Source organism: Colletotrichum karsti, assembly GCF_011947395.1.
Source record: "Colletotrichum karsti strain CkLH20 chromosome Unknown Scaffold8, whole genome shotgun sequence".
Classification (NCBI taxonomy): domain Eukaryota; kingdom Fungi; phylum Ascomycota; class Sordariomycetes; order Glomerellales; family Glomerellaceae; genus Colletotrichum; species Colletotrichum karsti.
In genome coordinates, this window is record NW_024065908.1 from 916,232 (window position 1) to 941,321 (window position 25,090).

General features: G+C 51.0%; 9 protein-coding genes across 9 annotated transcripts; 4 read left to right on the forward strand and 5 right to left on the reverse strand.

The window, feature by feature from the left end:
- Positions 1-260: 260 nt before the first annotated feature.
- CkaCkLH20_03397 (uncharacterized protein) lies at positions 261-3,174 on the forward strand (the record flags this gene model as incomplete). Its single annotated transcript, XM_038886116.1, has 2 exons — positions 261-963; positions 2,624-3,174. The coding sequence occupies 2 exons, from the start codon at positions 261-263 to the stop codon at positions 3,172-3,174; spliced, it is 1,254 nt and encodes a 417-aa protein (XP_038748625.1).
- Positions 3,175-3,308: 134 nt separating this feature from the next.
- CkaCkLH20_03398 (uncharacterized protein) lies at positions 3,309-4,199 on the reverse strand (the record flags this gene model as incomplete). The annotated part of the gene is made up of 1 exon (XM_038886117.1): positions 3,309-4,199. The coding sequence occupies one exon, from the start codon at positions 4,197-4,199 to the stop codon at positions 3,309-3,311; it is 891 nt and encodes a 296-aa protein (XP_038748626.1).
- A 504-nt stretch (positions 4,200-4,703) lies between these two features.
- CkaCkLH20_03399 (uncharacterized protein) lies at positions 4,704-6,136 on the reverse strand (the record flags this gene model as incomplete). Its single annotated transcript, XM_038886118.1, has 5 exons — positions 4,704-5,235; positions 5,312-5,499; positions 5,554-5,640; positions 5,690-5,852; positions 5,925-6,136. 5 exons carry the CDS (start codon positions 6,134-6,136, stop codon positions 4,704-4,706), a joined length of 1,182 nt encoding a protein of 393 aa, XP_038748627.1.
- Positions 6,137-8,636: 2,500 nt separating this feature from the next.
- Positions 8,637-10,074, forward strand: CkaCkLH20_03400 (uncharacterized protein; the record flags this gene model as incomplete). Its single annotated transcript, XM_038886119.1, has 6 exons — positions 8,637-8,837; positions 8,928-9,120; positions 9,176-9,434; positions 9,496-9,564; positions 9,620-9,646; positions 9,702-10,074. The coding sequence occupies 6 exons, from the start codon at positions 8,637-8,639 to the stop codon at positions 10,072-10,074; spliced, it is 1,122 nt and encodes a 373-aa protein (XP_038748628.1).
- Positions 10,075-10,145: 71 nt separating this feature from the next.
- Positions 10,146-10,972, reverse strand: CkaCkLH20_03401 (uncharacterized protein; the record flags this gene model as incomplete). Its single annotated transcript, XM_038886120.1, has 2 exons — positions 10,146-10,870; positions 10,942-10,972. 2 exons carry the CDS (start codon positions 10,970-10,972, stop codon positions 10,146-10,148), a joined length of 756 nt encoding a protein of 251 aa, XP_038748629.1.
- A 3,251-nt stretch (positions 10,973-14,223) lies between these two features.
- CkaCkLH20_03402 (cyclohexanone -monooxygenase) lies at positions 14,224-16,131 on the forward strand (the record flags this gene model as incomplete). Its single annotated transcript, XM_038886121.1, has 1 exon — positions 14,224-16,131. The coding sequence occupies one exon, from the start codon at positions 14,224-14,226 to the stop codon at positions 16,129-16,131; it is 1,908 nt and encodes a 635-aa protein (XP_038748630.1).
- Positions 16,132-16,411: 280 nt separating this feature from the next.
- CkaCkLH20_03403 (multicopper oxidase) lies at positions 16,412-19,001 on the reverse strand (the record flags this gene model as incomplete). Its single annotated transcript, XM_038886122.1, has 6 exons — positions 16,412-16,590; positions 16,650-16,840; positions 16,894-17,090; positions 17,148-17,960; positions 18,014-18,103; positions 18,168-19,001. 6 exons carry the CDS (start codon positions 18,999-19,001, stop codon positions 16,412-16,414), a joined length of 2,304 nt encoding a protein of 767 aa, XP_038748631.1.
- Positions 19,002-20,449: 1,448 nt separating this feature from the next.
- On the reverse strand, positions 20,450-21,145 carry CkaCkLH20_03404 (NAD-dependent epimerase/dehydratase; the record flags this gene model as incomplete). Its single annotated transcript, XM_038886123.1, has 1 exon — positions 20,450-21,145. One exon carries the CDS (start codon positions 21,143-21,145, stop codon positions 20,450-20,452), a length of 696 nt encoding a protein of 231 aa, XP_038748632.1.
- An 881-nt stretch (positions 21,146-22,026) lies between these two features.
- On the forward strand, positions 22,027-22,807 carry CkaCkLH20_03405 (glutathione S-transferase domain-containing protein; the record flags this gene model as incomplete). Its single annotated transcript, XM_038886124.1, has 2 exons — positions 22,027-22,158; positions 22,268-22,807. 2 exons carry the CDS (start codon positions 22,027-22,029, stop codon positions 22,805-22,807), a joined length of 672 nt encoding a protein of 223 aa, XP_038748633.1.
- Between the last annotated feature and the right edge of the window lie 2,283 nt (positions 22,808-25,090).

Here is a 25,090-nt window from a genome sequence, read left to right on the forward strand (position 1 = left end):
ACGAACGTGGCCTCTCACCTGCCAGCGAGCCAGCAGAGGACAAGAAGACCAGGGAGATATACCTTCAGAGGACCAGGAGCAGTCGTCAATCCCCAGTCAAAGTTGATGGTTCAGACCGGAAGAGCACATCAAAGCCGGAGCCAAGGACGGGCGGGGATCCCACGAGACACAGCTTTCGACGAGCTGTCGACGAAGCGGCCGGCGTATCGAATGGGAGCGAGCAGAGTATAATGGAGCACAGGAATCTCAAAAGACACGACTTGCAACGAGTCGTCACCGCAGCAGCCGGCATGCTGAAGGAGAACAAGGACAACGCATCAAAAGCAGCACGAATGATCATGGACGCTCTTCTCTGGGAAGGCATCAACAAGCTTTCAAGATCCGACCGAGATATCATACTCGCCAAGGAGCACTTGATCAGCTGTCTTTTTGCATCCGGCGACTTTTCACGTGCTGAGGACTTCAGTCGCGAAGTCGTAGCTGCAAGGAAGGCAACAAAACCGACAGATCCGCTGCTTATCAGAGACGCCCAACAGAAGCTCGTTCATACCCTGCTTGAAATCGCCATGCAGCACAAAGAAGGGAACAATTTGGAAGACGCCACCCGAGTGAATAACGAAGCGCTAGACCTGGCCCTCAGAAACATGGATATCCAAGAAAACACCAAAGTCAGCGACGATGCACTGGATGTGCTACATTTCTGCGACGAGCTGCTCGAATACGAGTCCAGCCTACCCACAGAACGAACAAGGCTTCTCGAGATCAAGATCCGCGCATTACAGAAAGCCGGCAGCGACCAAAGCGTTGATGACCTGAGAGAACTCACCTTGGAGAGGCTGAGGCTAACAGGCCTTTATGTCTTGGAGCTTAAGGACAAGAGGCGCGGAAATGAAGTTTACTCCAATGTCCAGTCCAGCATCGAGGCGTTCCGAACGGCTGTACCATATGAGAAAGACGCCGCTTGTACTGTCGAAAACGAAGCTGGACATGTTTGGCAAGGGTATCTAGAACAGTTCGCGAGGGCGGCGAGGGCGAGGTGGGCGAGGTGTCTTGCAGAAGTACGCTCGCAAGTTCGACGGGATTTACCTCGTAAGAGACAGATACGGCAGGAGTGGTATCTACTATCTCGGCGGTTACTGGCTCGAAAGAGATGGAAAACGGTCCTGATAAGAATCAGACAACGGGTAAGACGATTCATTATCGAGAGGCGAAACAAGACTATCGTTAAATGGTGTAATTTGACGCAGCAACTGCTTGAAAGACAGAAGATGGAGAAGAAGCTACTTGAAGAAAGAAAAGAGAGGAAAATATTGGAAGACCGCCAAAGGGAGGAGAAAGCAAGAAAGGAAGCTGAATAACTGCGGCTAAAATAGATAAAAGAGATGGAGGAAAGAAAAAAGCTGAGGGAGCGGATTCAGAAGAAGAGAGAGGAAGAGAAGGCTCTACTTATGAAACGAAAAGCTGATAAAGAGGAACAAAGGAGAAAAGAGGAGGAAGAGAGAGAAGTACAACGTTAGAAGTATGAGCAGGAAGAAAAGAGACGGCTTGAGGAGAAGAGGAGAAAAGAAGAAGAGAGAGCTATGCTTAAGAAGCAAAAGGCTATTGCAGAGGAACGAAGAAGAAAGGAGGACGAAGAGCGAGCTCAGCTTGAGAAGCAGAAGGCAGACGAAGAGCAACGTCGAAGAAAAGAGGACGAAGAAAGAAAGGCCCAACAACAGAAGCAAGATGAAGAAGAAAAGAGGAGGTCAGCCACGACGATGGAGAGTATGAAACAAGTCAACACATTTATTCAACGGGGTGTATCCAGGGCAGGGACTGGGCTTTCTGAGGTCTCTGAGACCGGTAAGTTGATGGAGGCTTGCAGAATCGAATACAAACCTGATACTGATGTGATGATTCCATCAACAGACTCCGACTTGGGCCCTGTTCTCTTCGATGCAAGACCAACATCAGAGTCTGCAAACAATTCGTAAGTCAGCATTAAGCACATCTTGGAGGGTCCTCTTCTTGTGGTGTTTTCTCTTCCTTTTCTCCTTTTTGGGCTGAATATTCGGCTGCTGACGCTTTTATTGATACCTAGTGAGGGATGGATCATTAAAGTTTCGTGACAAAATCCTACCAGAAGAGTTCAATGAGGAGACTATGGATCGCATTCGTCTTACTATTATCGATACCGGGGTCGACGAGACCCATCCTTACATTAACGAGCGATGGCGACGGCACCGCAAAGACACCGACATACCGCTTTTCAAAGACTTCGAGGGCGCTTCTGAAGCTGCAGTAGATGAAGACGGTCATGGGACATTTATAGTCGGTCTGGTAATGCGTCTAGCTCCTGACGTAGAAGTTTCAGTGGCGCGGGTATGCCGGAATCAGGCATCTATGAACCATGATCGTGATCGAGCGAGAAAAATAGCAGAGGTATGGTCTAAGCAGCTTCTCTGATGGAGGCAACGGCAGCTGACATTTATGGTTTTCTAGGCAATATCTTATGCGATTGAGACGTGGAAAACCGACATTATCTCCATGTCTATTGGATACGAATTTGACATGACTGGACAAATCAGAGCCGCAGTATCAAATGTTTTGCAAACAAATCGCATCATCATGCTATGTGCAGCAGGCAATTTCGGGAACACAAGGGCGAATGTCTCCCTACCAGCCAGAATGGATGGTGTCTTCAAAATATTCGCATGCGATCACAAGGGCAACGCTTCCACGATGAACCCACAACCACTATCATCAAATAGAGACTACGGCTTCAGCATTCTCGGCTGCGAAATTGAGTCTACGTGGCCTATGAAATTAAGGGAGGAGAGCGAGAAGACAGGCCTCAAGATAGTTGAGAAGCCCAAACCTGGTGGTCTTTGGACGACAATGTCCGGAACTTCATTCGCAACTCCGATCGCAGCTGCTCTCGTGGCGATCACGTATCAGTTTCATGACGAAAACACAGTTCGTATGGACTTCCAGCCAGGCGTCGAGATGAAGAGACCAGAGACCGTCAAAGCCGTTCTGTTGAGGATGAGCTTGTTACCGGGGATCAACGGCTACAACACGTTGATGCCAACTGTGGGCAGGCAAAATCATTTCAAGTTTCAACCTGGAAGAGGCAAGCCGATGCTTTCCTTCTTTGCCGACAAGTTGAGTGACATAACTTGGGATGACCTCTAGTTAGGATAGCTTTGCATGAGCAGCATAAAGAATATATTTGTCTTGATTCAGCACCGGGAGTTCGCCAAGCAGACCACGAATGTCGGTGGTTGTGCTGCTACGTGAAATATATCTGAATCTGAAAGCTACAACTGCTAGTCCGAAAGAATGACCAAACATCGTCGGCCGTCGATTTCGTCAACGCCACTCTTTTTCTCATGCCGAGCAGGCAGAGAAGATCCGAAATCATTTTTCTCAACCAACAGTTCCTCGATATCACCGACAACTACAGGCACTTTCCCTAGCTCGTCTTCGTCAGAATCATCACTCTCATCCCCCACATAATCACCCCTATGCAGTTCAGCCCCCGATAGATCTTTGCCCAGTGTGACCTTGTTAAACAAGCTGATGTGAATTTTGCGCAGTCTGTAGGCAAACACAAAGTCGTCTGGAGGCGTACTGGTTTCCGTGATCCCTCTGGTACGTTCGAGGCTCCCTTGCACACCAGCCGAAACCAGTCCTCCAGTGCCCGGGTCCGCACCAAATTTTGCAGAGCCGCCTTTGCCCTTGGACATACCATAGGAGGTCTCACCAGGCTGCCTCGCTACTCTGATTCCGGTCACCATGTAGATGACCTTCTTGAGGAACTTATCGCGCTTGAGCCACTTCTGTACCGCGGCTTCCTTGACGCTGGCCTTGACATACGGAGATTCGACATCTTCGCCAAGTTCGAGAAAAGACGTCTCCAGTGTCGCAGCTTTCCAGGAGTTGCTGAAATCCCGTGACGCCTTAGCCGACGTCTCCGCGGTGAACGCCGTCAGGAAGTGCGCGAAGACGCCGACCTCTCCAGCTGCGCCCTTGGACTTCTCGAGTGACCAGTCTTTCTTGTAAGCATGGTGGATGAGGTCTGCTGGGAGGGGTTTGAGGGGAGGGGCTATGCATCGATATGGCGTGCGGGGGTCAGAGATGAGCTGCCCGAGCTGGATGAGTCCATCGGGCTTGTAGTCCGTGTTGCGAAGAATGAAGTATGTCTTTGGCTCGGCCATTTTGACTTCTTGATGAGCTTCTGTATTGGTATGGGAATGGAATCAACAGGCGCAAGCAAATTGGCACGATGAGCAACTTATGGAAGCCAAGGGAGAGGGGTGACTGTGCGTGGCCCTCTTCTTCTACTGTAGTAGTGTTAGGTGACTGATGCGAGAGTGTGGAGCATCGAATGCATGTTGGACACCGACCCTGTTTTATCCCGCAAGCTGAAGAGCTGCACCAAGTTCCTATTGGCCGCCTGCAGTGTGATGAGAGCTTGAGATTCATTACAATGTTGTTGGTAGGAAGTGACTTCAATGGGTAAGATCGGCGCGAGGACTCTTGTAGCCTAGCTCACAAAAGGACGAGTTGGTAGTACAAGTATATGATCACCGCAAAGCTCATGTTTTCAAATTTGAGGAACCATGCTGCTGAACGAGTGTACTATTACTAATAATTTACTACTGATTATGGAAACCAACCCTTTGAGTTGCATCTCGTTATAGCCCCTCATTGCGATCGCTCTATGCATAGATATAGCAGAAAGGAGAGTCGTCAAGCGTGTTCAGGAGCTCTTTGATGGGACGGTCCTGAGCAAGTACACCCATAAGAACCAAGTCATCCTTGGTAGCGTCACGGCTTGGAGGCAAGTTCTGAATGGTGATGGTTCCAGCGATCTCAAAAGCCTGGCGCAGGTGTGTAGCCTGCCACAGCCAGTAGACGCGGTCGACCATGGCGTGATGCAAGAAAAAGGACGGATCGGTGGGTGAGGCGTAGAGGTCGCTGGCATCGCCGTTGGCAACGAAGTGGCCGGCGGCATGCATACCGAGGAAACCGTCCCCAAAGCGGCCCTGCAGCTCGTTCTGGAAGGTCGAGACGTTCTTGGATGCCTGACCCATTGTGACGTTCACGAGGTTGGGAGTCGTCATCCAGGTTGAGGCCGAGTAGGCACTCAGATCGCGGCGAAGACAACGAGGGTTGTACTCCATGGGTCCGTTGGGGTTAGCCTCGAGGCCGTCCATTCCGGGTGAGACAGGACCCAGGTTGACGGTCATGCTGTTGTGTTGTTAGATCACATTCCCAAGGCTTGACTATTCAGACTATTCAGGTGAAGGTTGGGATGGAAACTCACTTGACCAAAGGACCACTCATCACGCAGCCACCACCGTTTCCAGACGGAACCTCAATGTTGCCGTTGGGAGCACGACTGACACTGCCATTGTGAGGGAAGTACTCGCCGTCACCACTCAAGCTTGTCTCGCTGCCGTCATACACAGGAGACTTTCGCGGGTCATCAGTGTTGGCAAACCAGTTCCAGTACTAGGTGATCAGTCAGTTCAAGTTCGACACTCCATCATCTCGAAGATAACTCACGGGCTGAGCACCCTTGTAACCACATTCTGTCTTCAAGGCATTCTCGTAGGCCCAAGTGAAGTATCGGTGCCAGGTCAAGAAGTTACCCTGACCGGGTTAGCTGACGAAACTAGCCGCACAAAGACCGAAGACATACAGTTCCATGAATGGTGCGAGTCTGATCGATATGGACGGCAACGAAGTCGTCATATCTGTTGCGGGCGCCCGGAGCAAAAGAGGGATCCGACTTGGACGGGGAGGTCAATAAGCACTGCACAGCACTGATGTACCCCTTTCGTTCTTCAGCAGAGAAGGCAGCCCTGAAAATTGAAGACCAAACTGTCAGCGGACATTGAGCATAGTAGTGTAGAACCAAAGCATCGATATCTTACCAATCCCTGCGGACCTGAGCATTAGACAGGTTGCAGCCCTGACGCTTGGACAGTTTTCCGTCGGTCTCAGCAGCTTGGAGGCTCTCCATGGCCTTGGCTTGCAGCTCCGTGAGTACGTCCCCGGCATCTCGGGTTTCGAGGGGCGCGTCGAACGGGGCGGCGGAAGCGGCGGCCGACAGACCGAGGACAGTCAAGAGCTTTACGGCGTGCATTGTGTCTTTGGAGAGAAGACCTGACGCTTTGGTTCAACTTTAATGAAAGGGGTTTCCGAATGCACCAGACACGGCTGCGAGAGGAGGGGAGAAGGGAAGAGATCTGCAAGGGCAGAGTGCAGCGAGGGGAAGGAGGGTGAGCAAAAGAAACACAGAAACGTGGCAATGGAGTATTTCGGAAGACCTCTATATACATCAAAATAACTTTGTCAGGAGAATGCTGCTTCATCACTGCCGAATCCAATTTCAATATTATTGCTTGCCATCAGCTTGGCGGACGAATCCATTGCCACCATTTAGTATATTTTGACGAGTTACTCAGTTGTTGGTCAACTTTCCATTGAGCAGAGACTAGGGGGGGTTGAAGGAACTCGACCGTCTCGGCGTTCGGTGGTGACATCCTAGAGGGGAAAGTAGTCCTCGAGAACCCCTGACCCATGACCGAGGACTCGCGCGGTCGACAGTGGTGGAGACTGAGGACAAGATCCGATCGAATGACCATTCGACGGATGAGACGGTCATGGATACTGAGAGGAGCATCCCTAGGAAGCTCGGACAACATGGAGTTCAGTGTCTCCGAGAGTAAATTCATGATTATCGACTCAGGTTATCTGTTTTCAGCCCTAAATCTGGAGTATCCGCAACTTTATATGTAGTCTTATCCGAGGTCCCAGTGACTGGCAGACGAACGTGAACATGACTGCTCATGGCACTCTGATATCATTGAGTGCCGGATTCTGCTTCGAACATTCTACGCCGCACCTAGAATGCCGTGAGACTGCTTTCCACGTGTCTTTCGAATGTGTGTGTGTGAGAGGTGCCGCAGGCCACGTATTGCCCGACCTTTTCTACGGCACAGCTCTCGGGGAGCACCACCCCGGAAATTTGATGAGGGGAAGCGAACATGACGAACTCGGTCGACATCTCGGTTGAAATGTGACAGTGTGTTGGTTCCATCCCGCTAAGCCATGCAGGAGCTCCACCAACTGTCACCTCATATCAACTAGTGTCAACGGGGAGGACGGGACATGCCCTATCTCGGCCCGCTTCACGCCACCAGAACATGGATCTGAGCAAAGAGAGCGCCAGGGCCGATGTTGGCAGCGGATGCGGCTCCTGGATGCTAAAGAATGCCGACGAATCCTCTTGCTTTTTATCCTAGTTTTCCCCTGGCCCCCAAGACCTCCCCGCTCTTCAAATGGTTTAACCTTGATTATCGGCAGGACACCCGGAAGCACGTAAGTCTTGCAGGGAAGACAGAGGAGGCAAATGATCAACACAACCCGGTTTTATTTACCTGGTGAAGACATGATACCGGAGACCGTTGCAATGGCATGTTCCTTTGCCTGTACGCCAAGTTGACCGTCCTCACCGGGCGTCCTAATGGGAAATGGTATAACGCCTTTTGGAGAAGGCCGAGAGACCGAGCTATGCCTGTCTGTGTACGCAATTGGTCGCCACAGACTCGGAGCACATGATCCGTATAACTTTCGTTGGCTTCTTCGTGTTTGTGACAATGCGTGACTGGCCTCCGTGACATTGAAGGCTTGTGCTGTTGGGATTAACAAATGAAGTCCTGCAGCCAAGAAGGCGAAGGTTGCGAAGGAAATTCATCAGTCCCTGGCTTCCTCTTGTGAAAGCTGCAAAAGACATGAATTACATGCGTTCGTCCTCTGTTGCCTTTTCTCGTGGCGTAGACATGAGAAGCGAGAATGAAGGTTCTCGTGCTTCCTATTGATGTTGTTCAGAGAGTGTCGTCGAAATGTTTTGTCATGGTGTTGAATATGAACGGACATAGAAACAAGAAACAGCAGAGTCGAATACAAGCTAGACATTTCTCTCAAGTGGTGTTTTGGTTCTTTTACGCCACAGGATCATAGGATGCCTTCGGCTCCCACGCGATACACACTTTTTCATGCAAGGAAAAACCTCCGGTAGCGATAGATGAGCCACGTCCCACTTTCCGTGCCGCAGATGCAGGCTAATAATGATGTCTTCTAGCCCGTCCAGTCGGACATAATCTTCTGGAAAGAGCCAGCCGCAGGATGCATATGTTCAACGGGGAAGTTCGCCACACCATTTATTAATGCCGATACTGATACGTTTCTTCCGTTCGAGGAAGGTGCACCTTGAAACGCTTCTCACCTACAGAAACTGCGAAGAGACTGGGCTGCCGGATGCAAGCGACTGGAACGGCACGTTTGTGACAGCAGGAAATATCTTGCAGCACATCCTGTCACCGGTTAGGTCTCGACTTCCCGCACCAGTCGGCTCGCGAGAGGCTGATAGAGTTATTCCGTAACCTTGTTTCTTTTTTGCCCTGATTGCTTTCCGCAGATGTGCCTGCGCCTAGGCGAGGAGTGGTCAGCCTTTTGGATATAATCAGTCCACTTGGTGCCATTCCCATTACCTATTGTTGATTCTGACTTTCCTCCTTGAATTCATGAATGCCTGCCAATGTTGATCGTTTAACCCTTTTCCTGCGTTTGTCTCGGCGACCATGTCTTCGAACCCACCACCAGGTGCACCGGCACAGCCGATCGACCCCGAGTGGGCCGCGGAGAGCAACACTGCCATGATCGTCGGCGTTACTGGCGGATTCCATGCTCTTGCTTTGCTCTTCGTTGCCCTCCGGGTTTACACTCGCATGTCGATTGTCAAAGTTATGGGAAGAGATGACTTTGTCATGGTTGCTTCTGTGGTAAGAAATGCGACTGAACAAATTGCTGTTGAACTATGTTGACACAGTCAGCTTTGTTCAGTAGCAGGCATGACCATATTCTCAGTACAGGCCTTCCATGGACTCGGCAAACACACTCTTACCATCCCCGAAGATGATATGGTCATCATGAGGAAATCGAGTTTCTTCCAGTCCATCATTTCCTCTATTGCAGGACTAGCTCTTCTCAAGGTCTCGATTGGCCTCTCTCTGTTGCGACTCAGTCGTAGTGTATGGTACTCTCGGTCGTTGTGGGCATTGATCGGTATGTTGTTTTTTAACTCCATGGTCATCTTTGGAGTAGCTAACACGTCCCTTAGTGTTTGTATCAGCCTACAGCATCATGGCTTGGATGACCTTCTTCTTCTATTGTCAACCTCTGGAGGGATACTGGAACAAGCTCATCAAGCCTAAGTGCTACCCAATCACGCTCTTCATCAAGTTCGGCCTTATCAACACGGCTTTCAACATATTCACCGACGTTTGTTTCGCAACTCTTCCGGTAACCATCATTTGGAGTCTTCAGATGAAGCTTCGAACCAGAATCTACCTAGTCATTGTACTGAGTCTTGGCTATTTGTGAGCACCACTATCTCTGCGTGTCGACAAACTTTGGTATCATTGGCTGACAAGCGTGCAGTGCTGTGGCCATGGGCATCATCAAGTCGATTTACCAGATTGCTTATGGGAAAGACATGGACAAGACTTTGTAAGACTCCAATTTCACTGCATCTAGTACAACAAACACACTAATCGCCAAGTAGTTACCAAAGCATCCAGTTCTGGGAGTTGTAAGTTGACGCATGATTTAACCCTTTGTCCGGCTTTTGCTTATGCTGCCTCCAGTCTCCAGCTCAACCTCGGAATCATTGCCGCATGCGCGCCATCCCTCAAACCTTTGGTCGGCCACGCACTCAAGATCTCTTCAAGTGATCGATATCATGGCGAGTTATACGAGAACCGACGACCGAACGGAACAGACAACTCGATGCGTCGGCAAGGATACAGGGTACATAACAGCCAGGCAGAGTACGAGATGCAAGATGGTCCTTTTGCTGGTTCTCCGGATGCGCATCGCACCGCTGTTGGTAATATTCCCAACGCGGTCTACGAGAAGAAAGAGAGTAGGGGCTCGGGGTCTGGCAGTGAAGAAATGATTCTGGGGGGTGGCAAGGGTCAAGGAATCACACGAACCACTGAGATTTCGATACGACGATGAACAATAGCAGTCGACCAGCGACGACAATTTTGCCAAACTAATGATAGTATTCCCTTATATCACGTTATGCTTTACCACTGATGTTGCTTTCCGTTTCTTCCCAAAAATTTGTAAACCTCCTCATCTCTCTTACCCATTACAATGTCGAGCAGCCCCTGAGCACTAGTCTTCGGGTCATCCGCTCCTTGCTCCTTTCTAGTCAACCGATCTTGTTCACCCGTAAGATTCGTGACTACGTATCCCGGGCAGTAAGCCCACACTTTCGCTCCCCAATCTCTGCCGTGGAACATGATATGCGCAGTCGCCATGTTCAACGCCGCTTTGGAAATGCGGTATGCTTCGCTCTGGACGCCGTAATACTCAGAACTAGGGTCGGTCCGCTCTGACAAGGAGGCTAAGCTTGTCGAGACATTGATAATGCGAGGGTCCTTCGACTTCTTGAGTAACGGCACAAGGGCCTCGGTCAGGATGAGCGGCGAAGCCGCGTTGGTGTTGAAGGTATCGACTAGCTCCGAACGACGACTTTTGGGATCCATAACGATGATGCCCGCGTTGTTGACGAGGACGTCAAGCACACCATAGTCGGTGGTGATCTTCTCAGCCACAGCTTGGATAGAATCATCGGAAGTGATGTCGAGGTTCAGTACGCTGAGAGTGCCGGCCGGGTTGAGGGCTCGAAGCTCCTCGAGAGCTTGGGCGCCCCGGTCCGGGTTTCGGCAGCCGAGGATTATGTGGTGATCCGGGGAAGCAGCGGCGAGAGCTGAAGCGCTTTCGAATCCGATGCCTTGATTCGCTCCTGAACACATGCATGTCAGTCTTGTATTCCTCCTCGAGTTCTCGAATCCGAGAAATACGCCGGTATCTGACCTGTGATGAGAATGATTCTCTTGGATGCCATGTTGCTCTCTAGACGATGTTCAATGCAAACTTTATGCGTGCTTGTTATTGATGTGATTTTGATTCTTGCCCTGTATGAGACTTTCAAGAAGATCTATGAATACTTATACTTTTAAGTGCATTTGAAATGAAGTTCAACATTCGCCGTGAGACTAGTCTTGTCCAAAACATCGCCTTAGTTTACTCGGATTTGGAGAATCGCTTAAGTCCATGTCCGCGGAGTCCGACCATACAACGGCCAGTTCGGATCCAAGAAGCGCTAAACTCCGCGTATTACCCCGCGGACACTGTTCCTACTTATCTACTTTAATTGTTCATGATGCGACAGTGGTGCACTTTGTTGCATTTGTAACAAGAAGCTTTTCTAGTTATATTTGCGTGCACAGTAAACATACGCTTACGACGCGTGATCTGAGATATCGATGAAGGTTTGCTGGAGTTATTGGGTCTCATCATCTGTCTTACATCGACGACGTTTCGACGCGACCAACTCGGAATCCGGAATTACTCAATTAGGAAATAATGGTTCCGTTGCGCAAAAATTGGTCATCGTCATCTACGCCGTAACGTGATTCATAAAGTCTTACATTCAATCTCAGAGTGTGAGCTTATTAACGATATGTTATACAGGATCTAGTTTTGTCGCCATCCATACCAATGTCCCTAAATCATCATGATCCATACACCAAGCCTCGACATCTGTCATCCAACCCTCCTTCATCAGACTCTCTCCTGAGCTCTTGGCATACTCCCGAAGATGTGCGATTTTGAGGCAGTCTCTCATTTGTCGTCTGGATGCCTGGTTTGCATACTGCCGTTGCCATTCAATGTTGGACTTCGCCGACCAAACGCTGCGAACGCTTGGTAGCTGTAGTCTCCTGCATGAACTGCCGCCGTTGCCAGAGGAAGGTGAAATAGCCATGTGAAGAAGTTCGTTCAATGTGTAGCAGAAACACACCGCTCTGTGATCATAAACGCGTCAGAAATAAGCTGACTTGAAAGTCAGGGCAAGCCTCACCTCCACATGCTTTCGTTACAAATCCACTCGGGACGGCTATGGATCCCATCGGTTTTCCCGCAATACTGTCGGTCTATGAGACCAAGCATTGTATAGGTCATTGTCTATCACTTGATGTCAGATTGAAATCACAAGTACCATGCGCGTATACAGAAAGACGGACACCTAGAGTGATGGCGACTGAGTTGAGATAGTCTTTGGGTACCGATGCAACTTCGGTGATGTGCAGGATGTTGTATAATATCGCAGCTTGAACCGCGGCGACCAGTGTCTCTTTCTCGTAAGACTCGTGCTTTGCAGTAGGTAGACTTAGCAAAAGAGAATTCAAAAGCCTGTGTTTCTCTGAAGGCCTCTGGAAAATATGCTCTTACCTCGTGAAACAGCTTCTGTTGTTCCATGTGAATAGTACGCCATATCACAGCTCTGTTTTCGGGGGTATCTCCCTGCGACATCCGGACAACGCTGGCACAAGCAGCGAGAGGTGGCGGAAGACACTGGTGAAATCCTGACTCTTGACATCGGAGCTCATCGTTACAACATGGGGGACTAATGAAAGGAGGCAGATTCAAACTGTCGATAAGCATTTTCGGGTAGCCTCGGATGGTTCCCAACATCATCTTTGAAGTCATGGCCGCTTCCATGGTTCTCGACCGCCGCGGACGCAGTAACAAGCTGTGATCTACCAGACTGGATCGCTCGAAGTTTGCTCGTTTGGATATTTCAAGGTTGATATCGTCCATGATGTCGATTACGATGTCTGGACTCACGTCGAATCTCGAATCCGTGGACGTGAGAGCTGAAAAGTCGAAGTTGCCGCCAGCCCATATTGTGTTGCTGTTATCGCAACACTCGGCGGCAGGCCAAGAGGTGTTCTTGAGGCTATCGCTGATGTCGGCGGTATCGAATAAGTTGCCCACTCGTGTATGGTCCAGCTCTTCTGCGTCAGACACGGTCGCTGAGGTGACGGTTGGGATATCCAGCACAGGTGACCCTGGTGCACATGCAGGTGCTTGGTGATTTTCGTTGGCCCTTGATAAAGGACCTTTTGACATGGCGGAGTAGCGGCATTGCCAACTTCGACGCTCACAACGAGAACACTGTGGCTGCTTCCGGTCGCAGGCTAATTTCGAGGATCTGCATTGATGGCAAGACTTCCGACGAAAGTTCGGCATAATTTGAGTGAGTACGCTGGTTCAGCTTTCCAGAGCGGTCGGACTGGTTCATCTAGATGTTCGGATCAAGGCAAGTTGGTCTCGGCAGCACGGGAGTTGACGGCAACCGTCGATCACTTTGGGGACGGGAGGAAAAGATGGCTGCGTCGGTTCACTGTCCAATTGAAATGTAGCCAAGAGCAGTACTAGATTGCTGAGTCATGTGCTAGGATTACAAGTCACATCACCACCCTGCTCGTCCGAACTGTCTGCCCGGGGTCAACTGGCCTTCAGTTTCTGCTTCACCGACTCCGAAGGGTAAAGGAGAGCTGATATTCAAGTATATTTGCTGGTCAACGGGATTAGAATGCATTCCACGACTGAATTGATGAGTTCAGGTTGAGCTATTGAACATCACCCTGCCCAACAACCAAAATGATGAATGATTTAGTGAAGGAGGGCGTCTTGGGAATGAAGAACTAGAAACCTCAACAACGACGATCTTCAAACCATACAATTTACTATATGTTCCCTAAGCTTTAAGGTTCGTTATGGATTTCAAGACTTTCTATTTAAATATATCTGTTGATTTTGGTAGTGTGATGCTTCGCGGAATCCGATATCATGCACAGGCATCGGCTTTTGCGTCAGTGGATACCTAGATCGGCGTTTCGTCTTATCTCATTGGCCAGCTAGAAGACAAAATGCCGACAAGATGAATTCGTTTTTTGGGCCTTCGGGTTTTCAGGGTGTTTCCGACGTCGTCGGTCTTTCAATAGACTCAGGCATGTTTTGTGTACGTCTACGAGGGTGGCTTTGGATTATGTGGATTTGTTCCAACCTCCTACATGGGGAAGTCGGTGACAGTAAGGCCCCGAGACGTCCGTAACCATGGGAGTCGTCGTGAATCGTGATGAGAGGTTCCGTCAGTTTTTTCTGGAAGGCCAGTATAAAGATGAAGAATTCGGCCAGATTATACTCATTCAGTCACATCGAACAACATCACGTCTCACGGCACTCGTTTCTTAAGAGCTTTCACATCATCCCGACTACCCTTGCTCTCCACCAATCTTCAATTTCACAATGACTGCCATCGAGTCAATCAAGGACAAATACGAAGCGGAACGCTCGAAGAGATACGTCGCCATCTCAACCGGAAAAGGCGAACGTATCAAGTTTAGAGACAGCTCTCTCTTGGACAACCTGGACCAAGACCCCTGGGCCAACTACGACGCACTCGCCAAGCAGCCGGCGCCTTTGAAGGGCGGTTCCGAGATCCAATTTCTGATCCTCGGTGCCGGTCATTGCGGAATTCTCTTCGCCTACCACTTGATCGCGGCTGGGTTCAAGCCCTCGGAGATCGTCGTTGCCGACGTGGCTGGCGGCTTCGGCGGCACCTGGTACTGGAACCGCTACCCGGGCTTGACCTGCGACGTCGAGGGATACTGTTACCTGCCACTTCTCGAAGAAACAGGATTCGTTCCTCAGCACCGCTACTCCAAGGGCGAGGAAATCCGGCGAAATGTCGAATGCATTGCCGAGAAGTTCGGCATTCAGGGGATGTTCTGCACCAAAGCCAAGGGTGCTGATTGGGACGACGACAAGAAGCGATGGGCTGTGAAACTCGAACGCAATCTAGGTCCGAAGCACGCCGACTTGAACGGTGAATTCGTCGTGAACGCCCAGTTTCTCATCCCCACCGGCGGCATCTTCTACTCTCCCAGCGCCCCTGATGTTCCAGGTCTCGAGACGTTTATGAAGAATCAGACAATCTTCCACACGGCTCGTTGGAATTACGAATACACTGGCGGCACCCAATCTCAGCCCGACTTGGTCAACTTGAAAGACAAGAGAGTCGGCATCATCGGCACGGGAGCAACTGCAGTTCAAGCTGTGCCAGAGCTCGCCAAGTGGTCGAAGCACCTCTATGTGTTTCAACGCACTCCGTCGTACTGTGGTCCTCGCGAACAGGTCCAGACGACCCCCGAGAGCTGGGCAAAGGTTGCCGGAAAAGCCGGCTGGCAGTACGAGAGGATGAGGAACCTGAACAAATTCCTCAACGATCACCCGGAGGTGACTTCCGACGATGACCTCCTTCAAGACGGATGGAGCCGCGCTCGTCAGTTCTCAGGACTAATCGGCAGCCCACGTGCCAAGGACGTCACCATCTCCAACATCCAGGACCACATCGGTCGCCTACTGGAGCAAGACGCGGAGATCTCTTCCAAACTCCGCGAACATGTCGACCATGAGATCGACGACCCGGAGTTGGCGGAGAAGCTCAAGGCGTGGTATCCCGGCTGGTGCAAGCGCCCGACTTTCCACCAGCAGTATCTCAAGTCCTTCAACCGCCCCAACGTCTCCCTCGTCGACACGGACGGCCAGGGCATCTCGGGGTATACTGAGAATGGGATCCTCGTCGGCACGGGGGATGCTGCCAATGAGTACGAGGTCGACGTGCTGGTGCTGGCGACTGGGTTCGCGACTACAACTGGTGTCGACGGAGACCCTTCTCAGGTGCTCGGGATTCCCATTCGAGGCCGTGGCGGTCAAAGCTTGACCGAGAAGTGGGGGGCTGATGACTTTGGTACCTTCTTCGGCGTGGCTACGCACGACTTCCCCAACCTGCTCTTCTACACATCAAAGGGTGCCACGGGCTCGGCCAACACGACGTATCCGTTGGCGATCGCTGCGAAGACGGCGGCACATATTGCAAAGAAGGCGGTCCAGCAGGCTTCCAATGCCGAAAAGGTCGAGGTTGAAGTCAGCAAAGAGGCGGAGCAGCAGTACACGCAAGGACTGCAGAAGTACGCGGCCTGGTATGCTGCCGTGCCCTACTGCACTCCGACTTACTTCACCGACTACAGAGACCCCTCTAAGCCCAGCAGCAAAGGGCCGACTGTGGGCTGGAGTCTGGGAACGGTGGCATTCGAAAAGGCCGTTGATGAATGGGCTGATGGTGGACTCGAGGGGTTTGCTGTACGAGGTTAAGTGGACAAATAAGCACCCAGGCACTCGTGGTATAGACCATCTCGCCGGACTGTCACTTGGCGTCTTGTCCTCAACTTGGTTGCTTTGTTCGTCTTAGACTCAATAGATAGAGATAGCATTGCGAAGTCCTTTGCCCGAGAACATGACGGACCACTCGCACTACAGCACCGTGATTGTGAATGATTTGATTTGAATATACCTCCGCTATGCTGTTGATCAAGTATGTACTTCTAATAAGGTCTCTCTTTTTACAATTCTCTACTCACACATCGCTTCACAGCTACACACGGCCAACTTGAACCGGCTTGGCTGATTCAGCTGGAACTGGCGGCGCTGCCTGGGCGTTGGGGATCGGGCAGAATTTCTTCTTGATGTTTTCGACATTGCCCGTGGTGTCGAGTGAGCCAAGCAGCGTTGAGAGCTCGCCCATTCTCTGGGCTATCGAGACAAACATGCCGGCTATGATTGAAGTTAGTCAGCAGAGACGATAAAAGTAATACTGAAATGACTGAACGAACCTTCAGCATGCCAGAGGTAATGGCAGTGGAACGCCCAGACACCGGGGTTGTCAGCGAGGATACGGATGACAACGTGAGAGAATCCAGGAATCGTGACCGTGTCACGACGCATCGGGTTGTCGAAGTTCCACGTCGTCTTGCTCTTTCCAAACAGGCCGGGGCCCCAACCGACGATTTGGAAGTTTTGTCCGCTATCGGATCATCAGCATGTCTGCGCAGAGCTTGAAGAAGAAATGAGACTCACTGCAAGTGCCAAGGGTGGACCATCATGGCGTCTGAGTTGACGACAATCTGAGCAGCCTTGTCATCCTTTGAGACGAGGACGAATTGGTCCTTGCCGAAATCCAACTTCGGAACCACGGCATTCAGGTTATCGGGCGAGACGTCCTGATCCAGTACCTTCCACAAGGTCGCATCATCCTTCAACGGCGTGTACAGCGTCTATCACGGTCAGCTTCTCATGTCCGCATCCATCTTTATACTCTCAGTTTTACTTACATCGTTGACATGCGTGCGCACCACGTCTCCGACCTTGTCTTGCCGGAACGTGAAGTAGTGGAAGTTCCTGTCGCCAGGGAGATAGGCCGTCTTCGACCTCATGGGCTTCGGCAAGCCGAAAGGCAGGTCTTCGCAATGGTCTCCCCAGGGCTCCTTGCCGATACCAGGGTTGGCCGTGCTCTTCAAGTTCCAGGCCTGGCCCATCGGCGGGGCGCCGACGTCCGTCTCATCGTAGGACAGGATTGCAGTTGCGCCGAAGGGCGTGCCATGCATACCGGATTTGTGGTTCTTGTGCGACATGTGGAAGCACCTCACGGCGGCATCCGCGCGGATGAGGTAGTTGCCGGCGGTCTGGTTGGCGGTGACGATCACGGAGTAGCGCTGGCCTGGATTCATGTAGACTCGGGTTGTGGCAATCGGGCGCACCTCGACTCCGTCGATTTCGACGATTTCCAGGGTGTGGTTGTCGACGCTCACAAAGATGGGAGTTGAGGTGCCGTGGTTGATGAGCCGGAGGCGGGATTTTGAACCGCTCTTGACGCGTGTGTTGTACAAAGTGCCCCATGTGCACTTTGGCGATGGGTCTCGCGCTGAGTTGTGCTCTTTCATGTTATGACCCTTGTGGTCCTTCATGTCTGTCATGTCTGCCATGTTGTGCTCTCCGGAAGCCTTGCTGTTGCTTGAGTCATGTTCGGTTAAGCTGGAGCAGTTGAATGTGTTCTTTCCGTTGATGATGATGTTGTCCGGGGGAGGCTCTCTGCCTGGCTTCTTGGGAGCCCAAGGGGGAGTAGCACTCAAGTATTGGTTGAGAAGCTTCATCACAGGTTAGATCATTTCAAAGTAGCAAAAACCCAAATGAAACTCACATTTCCTCCATATTCATGGAACAAGTCGCCGACCATGACAAGCTTGTCGTCATCAACAGGTGGGACTTTCTCATCCGGATCATGAATGATCTGGGAGCCGAGTTAGAAATGAGGCAGTCCAGGAAAGCGATGCCATGACCAAGATGTTGCTTACCAATGGGCCAAACAATCCATCAGTGACCTGAACTGTGACATGAGCGTGCCACCAAAACGTTCCCCGCTGGTCAGTGAGATTGAACTCATAAGTGAATCCTTGACCGGCCGGAATCGCGCATTGAGTGACACCGTGAACGCCGTCCATAAACACCGAATTCCTCTGGTCGATTCCATGCCAATGGATAGTGGTGCTTTCCTGGAGCATCTGGTTGTTGACGGTTACGCGGATGGTGTCTCCCGTGTTTGCCTCAATGAGAGGGCCGGGGGATTGGCCGTTGACCAGGATCATGGACTTCTCGTAGCCATCCGGGGAGTGAAGCTGTCGCGTGATGTTGAAAACATACTCGCGCAATGTCGTCGCGTTTGAGACCTCGAATCCAGTCTTCAAGTCGAACTGCTGCTCAGGCGTCAACTTGACCTCCGGCGTTTGCGTAGGGGCCAAGCTTGTAGCGACTGTCGGGGTCACCTCTGAAATCGGCTCTGGAATCGGCTCTGGTGTAGGGGCGGGTTCCTGTTGTTGCTGCTCGCCTGCATGGGCGTCTCCGTCGTTGTGAGCCTCTTCCGGCGGTGCCGCCTTGGCTTGAACGTTGAAAAACTGAAGGAAGATGAGGCCGAAGAGCGCGAGCATCGAAAGGCAGGTGAGGCCCAAAATCCACTTGAAAGACCTTCGACCGGCCGGACGCCGATAGCCCGCCTTCTCATCGAATTCTGCCGAGCTGGCCAGCAGAGTGTCGCTCGGTCGGCCCTCCACGTCGGAATCTGTGGATGACCTGCCCCCGAGCATGGGTTCATGCTCCCGCGCCCCGTCCCGCGGGACTAGTCCGGAACTCATGGTCGCGCCGGAAAACAAGGAACGTAATAAAAACAAGATGCGTTCAGATGTACAAAGAATGAAACAGCAGAATCAGAGCGTGCGAAATGAAACAGGACCGGCAGCGAGAGCGCTCTGGTCTATCAGCAACAGAAGTTCGCCATCGACTTTTTGATGATTGTTAACAGGAAACACGGGGAAACGTAGCACCACGTGGTAAAAGGGGCAAACGCTGGATAAGTAAGAAAAAGTCATTGACTAAAAGAGTGAGAAGATCCTCTTTTCTTGCTTTTAACCGGGCTATAAGACACTTGGCGGGTAAGGGGCAATGGAACACTAGGACTTCTGCTAAACGCGATCCGGAAATTGAACAGGGGCGCCTAGCAACTCGTTTCCTGCATTTACCCCGTTAAATTGTCGTAGTAGTCTGGAAATTTCGACATGTCAGAGGCGTGAAACTTGGGGTGAACTGCATGATTGTGCCGAGACATTTGACTTTCTGTCAGCAATAACCCAAAGATAAGCTGACAAAACTAACTCAAAGTCTATGATCACTGGGCGAAATACACGATATGCTTTCTACTCAGACTGCTGAGCCGCCTGGATTGGGTCCAATATGGTTTTTAACGCGGAGAGTTGCAGGGTATTCGGCCCCGTGATCTGCAGCCCCAGGGGAAAATCTGACCACCACCAGCGCCATTCTAGCGGACTGTTTCATCCCTTCACTCCTCGCAAGCCCGTGTCGTCGCATTGCATGTTTCAATTGCACGGTGTTCGCCGACGAGCAAACTGCTATGTAATGATCAATGTTTTAATCGACAAACTGGCATCAATCGTCAGAAGGTGCCTTTCGCCAGAGCAATACTGAATCCCGATGATGCCGGCCGACTGAATTCATGCTTAGCTGCATAATGCGACTTGCCGTCAACAAACTCCACCGAATGCGAATGGACAAAGCTTGGCGCTGAGAATCCGGAACATGTCGTTCCATTTCCCCTCCTGAACCTCTTGCTTGACTAGTGTGGTGTCAATCAAACTATCCCGATGTCCTGCTGGGCATACGGAGTGTAGCCAGCTTCAAAACGAATTCGTGTGCATAAGAAGGATGATGTGGTCAATTTTTCACGTTTAATGGCAGAGGAATCCTCAAAACTAGCTGGGTTCTCGAGCAAAATGCGTATAACACAACTCGCTACAGTGTTTCTACCACACCCACGCATCAAAGAAATTGTATTAAATTCTGTATCTAGTGTCTTTCTGCTTGGTAATGCTTGGAATATGCATGTAAACATCTGGCACGTCCCTTCCGAAAGCGGTTGAGACGATTTATCCCGGTTCCGGTCTGACCTTGTACGGGCCGATCAACCGGAGAAGCGGGCCCATTCATGGATCCGGGTCCGAAGAGTCCCACTTTAACCGGACACCCCAGTTTCGAGAATTGCCGGATTATCACACGACATCCCGCGGTATCAGTCTCTTATTACCACTGCGCTTTTGATGAAAAGTCCATCAACCACAGCCTTGACCAAAAATTCCGCCGCACTCTGAACACTCACGCCGTCGCCCATGCGCATTCCGACACCAGTGCTGTCCAGCGTCTGTACATCCACCTTGACGCCCGTCTGCTTCGGCTTCTTGGGATCGTCGAATTCCAGCCTTGAGGCTCTTACCAGAGTCCATTCCATACTCGTCGACCGAATCTCCTCGTCTACGAGGTTATGGTCCTCGAGTGCATACTTGATGTTGGTCCACCCCATGAATGCCTTGGACAGCCACGGGAGGTTCGCCCAGGAATCCCCGGCACCCGCGGTCGACATTACTACGATGCGACGAATGCCGGCTTTCACCAGAACCTCGCACACATTGGCGCACGAGTCGGCGAGGAAGCGAGGAGGGGAGAGTTGGGGTGCGAAAGGACTCTCGGACTCGCGGACCGTACTCAAGGTCACGATGGCCGCAGAAGGTGTCAGGGAATGCGCCGCAGAGAGGGACCCTTCTATGTCCGACTTTGATAGTGGCGAACCAGTAACGAGTGTGAGGCCAGGACGGGGAGTGAGGCTGCCGGCTGTCCGGACGAGGGCGGTCGCCGTGTGGCCCTGAGACAGCAATTCGGAGACGGCGTGTCTGCCGGTCCGCCCAGTGGCGCCGAGGAGAAGGACGTGCATGATATCCAGCAATGAGAAGAAATCTTGATTGTTCGCTTGTGTCTTTGACTTTGTGACTTTGTTTGAATTGCAGAAGAGAAGAAGAGGATGAAAACTTCGTCAACGGTGACAAACTCGTACGTATTTAACACGGACGGACTTGCGGCTGGCCATCCTGAACGATAGTGGAAATATCAAAAGATCCGATGCCTTGTGCAATCCGCGGGCAATGGGTTCAATGTCTCGACCTCCTAAGTTGGCGTCAATATCGCTGCTGATTGGCTTGCTCGGTCCGCATACTCTAAATGGATGTCAAGGTCCAGAGAGGCACATGCATACTACATACTAAACAGCGCCGCTTACACGCATGGCGGTCGACGGTGCGTGCGGCGGCATCGCCCGTAGCGGATCGACATGATTAGAAATGCGGCTTTTAATACTCTAGAAATCAAGAGCTTCTCCCCCCGCCCCTACGAAATGGAGGAAGATTCAAGGCTCGGAAGCAAAAGGAAGCCGGAGTATTGAGGGAAGGCCGGTGCCGCCCCGGAAGCCTGCCTAAATAGGAAAGGACCCACCAAACGCCGCGCGCCCGGGCTGGAGCGGAAAATATGGGGCATACGGTGCCGCAGGTCAGCGCTTACCCGATTCAGTAGCAGGAGCGAATGAACCAACCAGACGTCCTGATGAAGGACGAGAGGCTTAGACGAGAGGCTTTCTGTCTTGACCCTGGTAGCTAGCTCCGTGCCGATAATTGAGACAGGCCAGGCTGTCTGGATCGATTTAAAGTCCCAAGTTGCTGGCCCAAATTTGAATCATGGCCTCGAAGCTTCAAAGCTCAGCTCATGTCGAAGTTCATCACCAACAGTCCCAGACTCGTCTCGAACCTACTGAACCATTCGAAAATGTCTCCAGCTTTCACTCTCTATGGCGCTCGCGGCTCGACAAACACGGATCGTGTGCGCCTGACTCTCGCCGAAGGCGGCTTCACGGACTATGAATTCGTGCTCGTCAACTTGTACAAGGGCGAGCAAAAGGTGAGTAGACCAACTGTCCTGCGAAGACGGATTGAGCGGCATCTTCCAGCCAAGAAACACTCAAAAGCCGATTTATGTTTGTATCGATCGCTGACGCTGCTTCTTCCAGTCCGAAGAAAACATTAAACGTCACCCTTGGGGAAAGGTACCGGTCGTCAACTTCCCCGACGGCTTCACTCTCTATGAGAGCCGCGCGATCTGCAAATATCTCGCCAAGAAGTACTCGTTCCCGCTTCTACCCCGAGAATCTGATGTCGAAGCCGAGGCTCTTTTCGACCAGGCACAGTCAGAAGAAATGCAGTACTTCGCCGACCCCGCGGGCAAGATCGGGTACGAAAAGTTCGTAAAGAAGTTCATGGGGCAGCCCGCCGACGAGGCAGCCGTTTCGGGTGCGCTGCGGTCACTTGAGACGTTTTTCGACGTGGCAGAACGTGTCCTGCAAGACAGGGACTACATGGGTGGAAAGGACTTCACTCTCGTGGACATCTACTACATCCCGACGATTCAAAGGCTCTTTGCCTGCGGATATGCAGACATCATACTCAGTCGCAAAGCCGTAAGTGCTTGGTGGGACCGCATCGTGAACAGGCCTGCCATCCAGAAGCTGTTGGTTGCTGATAGAGAGGCTATGGCAGCCGCACGCAAATAGACTGTAGAATAGGGTCGAAATCAAGCTGAGGATAATAAGAAAAGTCACAGCCACCATTGCACCAATCATCTATACGATAGAAATAATGGTGAGAGTACATTTACGTCACAGAGAGTGGAGGCACGAATAGAGGTCTGCGAGAAAAATAGCGAAATCTCCTAGACACAAAGGGAAAAGCACACTGAGACCATTCCGGTGTGTTGTTCTTTCTGAGTCATTCAGCGTCCAGCTGCCAGTCAAGTCGCGCATCCAATTTCCTTAAGCCAGAAAACCTAGAACAGTAGGAATAAGAACTTCATTCCGCGCGAGTAGAGAAGTAATCAATTATCTAAGATAGCGAACCCCCACATTCTGTAAGCCTTCACACCGTCCTCTATGTTGTTAGCTATGAGATGTAGTTGATGAATCTCGGTCCGCAGCTCAGCATCATGGGAGTAAAGCGCCCTTAGAAGAACGATCTTGAGTGTTTGATGGAAGAAACGCAGGAAAGACAGTGAAAGAGGCTCCGTTCTCGGATGTTTCATGTCCATGAGAAAGATATCAAGATCGATGAACCACAATTCCAACGATTCCAGCAGAGATGTCTTTTCAAGTAGTAGTTGAAGAGCATCTGCCACCAGTTCGACATGTGACACTTTGTCGAGAAATGCAAGCGTCATCTCAGCGATCCTTGTGAGGCCTGCCCGTAAGTCTGGTGCAATCGGGCGAGGTTTCTGAGATCCACCGGACTTGGAATGGGGTGACAGAGGACACAGAGCTACCGTCGTCCCACTCACATCGGTTGTTGGACTTGCTGCAGGGGGGTCCGCGAACTTGCATGGCGCGATGAATAGCTTGATGATGAAAACATCCAGCAAAGGTATTTGTTCATGATGTGCTGGTACCAACATGAAGTCATTTTCGGCAACAAAGTGTGGCCTTGCCCGGTAGTCGTGCATGATGCCGAGTCCCTGAATCATGTGCTGGACCATGGCACCGTAGTTCCCTCGCGCTTGCTCGATGCTGATGAAGACCTGACAGCAAAGTAGCGCCGACCTCAGACCACTGGGGCTCGGCGTTGATATCTTCGACGCAAGACCCCCTAGAGCTTTACAGTATTGCTGAAGGCCATGATCATGGTCTCGACTTGGCTGCTGAATCACAGATGCTGAGACTGAGTGAGACATCTCGAGGTGTTTGCGAAGAGCTCTTAGAGACGAGACTGCTTGTCGGATTGTCGCATCGGTCAAGCTAGCTCGAAGTATTTCTCTCGCTTCTTCATTGCAGCCAAGCTGGATATCAAACATGGTTTTGGTTGAAAAGTAACGTCCGAGGAGTTCGATGTCCTGAGTGGTGATTTCGATCTGAGGTACCATGGTTCGGGTGGAAAGCAGGCCAGTGCCATATGACTTGATATTGCCAACATGGTTGATACTCAGTGATGGTTTGGTAAGAACGAGTCGGAATGGAGACTCATACCCATCGCATTTGCGACCCGTACTGGTGCACTTCTGGCAAGATGGCTTGCTCTCATCACATTTGACCTTTCTTATTCTATTACTGGGTCAACTCTCATCGGTCACTGGAAAGATGATCTCAAGCTCTTGAAAGATTTTCCAGACTCACCTGCATGTTGCACAACCAGTTTTAACCTTCAGTTTAGATTGAATGTTCCGTTTGCGGCCGACGAGACTCTCGGTCATCCTTGAATGATGGATCAGGGGCCCGCAGGTTTGGATTTTGAACATGGACACACGCTTGTCGCGCAACATCCATTAGAGGAGAAACTGGCGATGAAAAACAACAAGCGGAGTGTCCAAGTCTAAGAATGTATGCTCATGTTAGAAACCCGTATGTTGGCGAGCCGCTGTCTATGTTACCACATTAGATGTTGTGTTGATCTGTCTCTAAGATGGCGGAATTTCCACCTTGAGAAAAAGAAGTACCTGTCCATTTGTCAGCCAACGAATCATCAGATGGCCAATCAATCGGATTCAGATGGGGTTTTCTCAATCTCGTGCCCGTAAGCACTAGTCCCTTCTTTGTTGGCCGCTGCATGGTACAAAGACTTGACCCAACAAGCTAGCCAGCCAACCTATCAGAGCTTTTACCCTGCATACTATGAATCCATGGGTATCGATAAGTGCACGAAAACTTCCATTGATATTGCAACAACATTAGGCCGAAAGTCAACGGGTTCTCAGCTGAATCCTTAATGCGTGTATTAAGTATCAACCACTTAGCTATTTGGCTATTTGAGAGGGGTTGTTTTAAAAGTACGAACAGAGAAGATGGGCTACCAAT